Source organism: Clinocottus analis, unplaced genomic scaffold, assembly GCF_023055335.1.
Source record: "Clinocottus analis isolate CAN_PGR_092001 unplaced genomic scaffold, fCliAna1.0.p SCAF_34, whole genome shotgun sequence".
Lineage (NCBI taxonomy): Eukaryota > Metazoa > Chordata > Actinopteri > Perciformes > Cottidae > Clinocottus > Clinocottus analis.
Window position 1 is genome coordinate 265,163 of NW_027176087.1, and position 3,571 is coordinate 268,733.

Here is a 3,571-nt window from a genome sequence, read left to right on the forward strand (position 1 = left end):
AATTAACCTATGCAGCATGTCTTTGGACTGTGGGAGGAAGCCGGAGAACCCGGAGAGAACCCACGCTGCCACGGGGAGAACACGCAAACTCCACACAGAAGGACCTGCCAGACCAGTATCCGAACCCCGCCCCGCCCGGGATCCGAACCACAGACCCTCTTGCTGTGAGGCGTCAGTGCTAGCCACTACACCACGTACATTTAAGTTTAATTTTTGGGGCAACGTTCTCACGGAGCCTCTGACATGTGTCACGAGTAAAAAGGCTCAGACGCACAGATGGATGGATCCGGTCATTTTTCAAAATAAAACCGGCCTTGTTTTTTTTTTCAGACTAGTTAACGATCTGAGAGAAGACTAGTTAACGATCTGAGAGAAGACTAGTTAACGATCTGAGAGAAGACTAGTTAACGATCTGAACCACAAATGAGTTATAACATTTGTGTTATTTTATATCAATATTTTGTGACATGTTTCCAGTAATTAATGCCAAAGTTACTCAATTTATTCTTGTTGACATTTTACAAAAAAACAATGCACAGCGTTTACAAAACTAATTGAAACTGAAATACACTCAACAGTGAGCACAACTCTGGCGTTGGAGTGAAAAACGATGTAAACTTGCAGACTGGATCCTCCAGCCGCTCGGTGGAGGAGACGCTGCCGGCCCAGAGGAAGAGCAACAATATTCCATACGCAGGCATTTGGGTGAACAGGAAGTGTCTACCCTTCACTACTGAAGGGAGTGTTCTTCATTCTGCTCTGCTCCTCTGAGGATGGACCCGAGCAGGGAGAGCAGTCCAGAGCAGACACGAGCCCAGACAGAGCAGCTCCGCCCACAAGTCTGCAGCTGAAGAGCACGAGGAACAGACTGCAGCCAAAGTGTCTCAGTACTGACGGGCTCTTCTGGCTGAAGCCCAACGCTGTGTGCGTGGCTGCTGAGGGGTCCAACCGGCTTCAGAGGTGACCTCCATAGCCCTGCGGCACTCCTCGGCCTCATCTCTTCTTCTTGCTGCGTCGCAGCATCTTCTTCCTCTTCAGGATCATCTCGTAGAGCTTCTCCAGGCCGGGCTGCAGCCCCCGGCCGTCCAGCGCCGAGCAGCCCTGCGTGTGGTGCAGCGTGGACGAGCTCAGCTCCTGGACAGACAGAAGCTTCTCCACCTGAAACAGCAGACACACGGATCAACTGAAAGCTGTCAGCCACCGGCCAACCAGCCTTTCAAGGCCAGCTCCATTCATTCAAAGGAACATTTATTTATTATTTCAGTATTTATAATTCATCCAATTTGAAAACTGAAAATACATATTGTTGAGGTATTATTCCTTTTTTTCTTTATTTGATTTAACAGTCAGTTGTTGACTTCACACAAATGTTGAAAGAACTGCTTCTTCACTTCACATGGACTAAGTTATAGAGCAAGTTAAACAGTATTACTGTACACACACACACACATACACATATATATATATATATATATATATACACATATATACACATATATATATATATACACATATATATATACACATATATATATATATACACATACATATATATACACATATATATATATACACATATATATATATACACATATATATATATACACATACATATATATACACATATATATATATACACATACATATATATACACATACATATATATATATATATATATATATATATATACACACACACACACACATCAACCATCTTCCCTTAAGAACTTTAGAGGTACTTTGTAAGCTGTCCAGTGGTCTCCGTCCCTGGTGGCTCACTGTGGAAGCTTCAGCTTAAAGAAACAATATTCAAGTCATTTGACTTTCTACCTGACTTGCTGTGTGTTCACGAGGGCGCAGCAGGACGCTGCACATTAATGCACACGAGCCACGCGGTCATGGACGCAGAAAATGAAATAGGAAGGAACCCAAGAAATCAGACCCAGTAACGTGAACATGTACCAGAAGATGGAGGGACTTCTGGCCCTCCACACGAGAAACTACAGGAATACATTTAGTGCATGACGTGTAGTACGCAGGTTGGATTGAAGCAGCTAGAACCGGAGAACGTTTGACATTTTCCCTTGATGTGAAACTAAAATGGTTAATAAATCCGACCCCAGGAAGCCTCCTGTCGCCATGGTTACCTCTGAGGCCGGCGCGGCCCGGTCCAGGTCCTGCTTGTTGGCCAGCACCAGCACCGGGACGCCCTGGTTCTCCGCCGCCCGGCTGATCCGGTGCAGCTCCGCCTTGGCCTCCTCCATGCGGTCGGCCTCGGCCGCGTCCACCACGAACACCAGCCCGTCCGTCCGCCGGGTGTACGACCTCCAGAGGGGGCGGAGCTTCTCCTGCCCGCCCACGTCCCACACCTGGAAGCTGCTGCTGCCGGAGCCCACGGGCACTCGAATGCGCTCCGTGTTGAAGCCTTTGGTGGGGATCGTTTCCACAAACTCCCGCAGCTTGAGTCTGTAGAGGAGCGACGTCTTACCGGCAGAGTCCAGACCGATCACCACCACGTGGACGGCCTGCAGGCCGGGCGCCATGTCTGTGAGCTGGTTCCCCATGGCCCGACCCCGGAGACCTCCTCTGGAGGCTCACAAGACAACGCTCTCCTTCGCAGCTCCTCGACCTGGCCCTCTGGGGACGAGGAGGAGCCGGTTTGACCGGAGCACAGGTCACACTCACTTCAAAGGCTGGTGCAGGATGAACAGGTCCAGAGGGGGAGGGGAACAGAGTCAGCTGTTTAATCCACTGACACATGGAAAGCTCCTGAACTGAGTTCAAATATGCACACAGAATAACGGCTGACATCTAGTGTGGCAGTAGTTTCTATACTTTGGTGTAAAACAGCATAGTATGGTATATACACATTTTAATTAAAAGCTTTTGTTGCACAGAACTGGAAAAACAGGGATCAAAATAGACCTCCCCTCCCTTCTCTCCAAAAAAAAGCACCGGATCAAAAACGAGATACAGTTTAGGGAGAAAACGTGTTAAAAAAAGTTTGATAGCTTTTAGAACCAAACGACGTAACAACTTCGATGCGAAGTTCAGATTAAATAAAGTATGACGTTAGTATCGCTCCGCGGCGGAAGGACTCGCTGCTGTCACAGAAGTCAACGCAAGTAGTTTGGTTTTTGTGGATCTCAGGGTAAGAATGTTCGCTACCTCACCTGTCAGCTCTTCCAATACTTCAAAGTGGTCCACATTGTTGCGCTACAGCGGCTTCGTGAGCGCTGTCCCGTCTGAAAGCCGCTCCGTGCGGCGGTCGCGCTGGTTTGACGACGCCTGGCTCTGGAGGGGCAGCGGCGGGGGGCGGGGCCTCCTCCGCTGACGTCACGGCCGCGAGAGGGACGGAGGGATCCGCGGAGCGATCTGGGGAACACGTACAAAGTCTGTCGTTGGCCTACTTTTTGTGGGGTTTTAAGTTGCTTTACAGCGTTCATCTATGAAAATAATCTTATGATTGCTACATTCTGACTTTTTTCAGGCTAATCATTTAAATATGCTTCATTTGGAAGCACAAATTAAATTGCTGTTGTTGAATTTGGTGCTTTGCGTTTGCAGTGTA

The 3,571-nt window shown here is 48.1% G+C and overlaps 1 protein-coding gene across 1 annotated transcript; it reads right to left on the bottom strand.

The window, feature by feature from the left end:
• Positions 1–511: 511 nt before the first annotated feature.
• On the bottom strand, positions 512–3,299 carry LOC137799040 (ADP-ribosylation factor-like protein 4D). Its single transcript, XM_068596123.1, has 3 exons — positions 3,174–3,299; positions 2,148–2,693; positions 512–1,158 (listed from the first exon to the last, which is right to left on the bottom strand). The coding sequence occupies exons 2-3, from the start codon at positions 2,562–2,564 to the stop codon at positions 994–996; spliced, it is 582 nt and encodes a 193-aa protein (XP_068452224.1). The 5' UTR covers positions 2,565–2,693; positions 3,174–3,299; the 3' UTR covers positions 512–993.
• Positions 3,300–3,571: the final 272 nt, after the last annotated feature.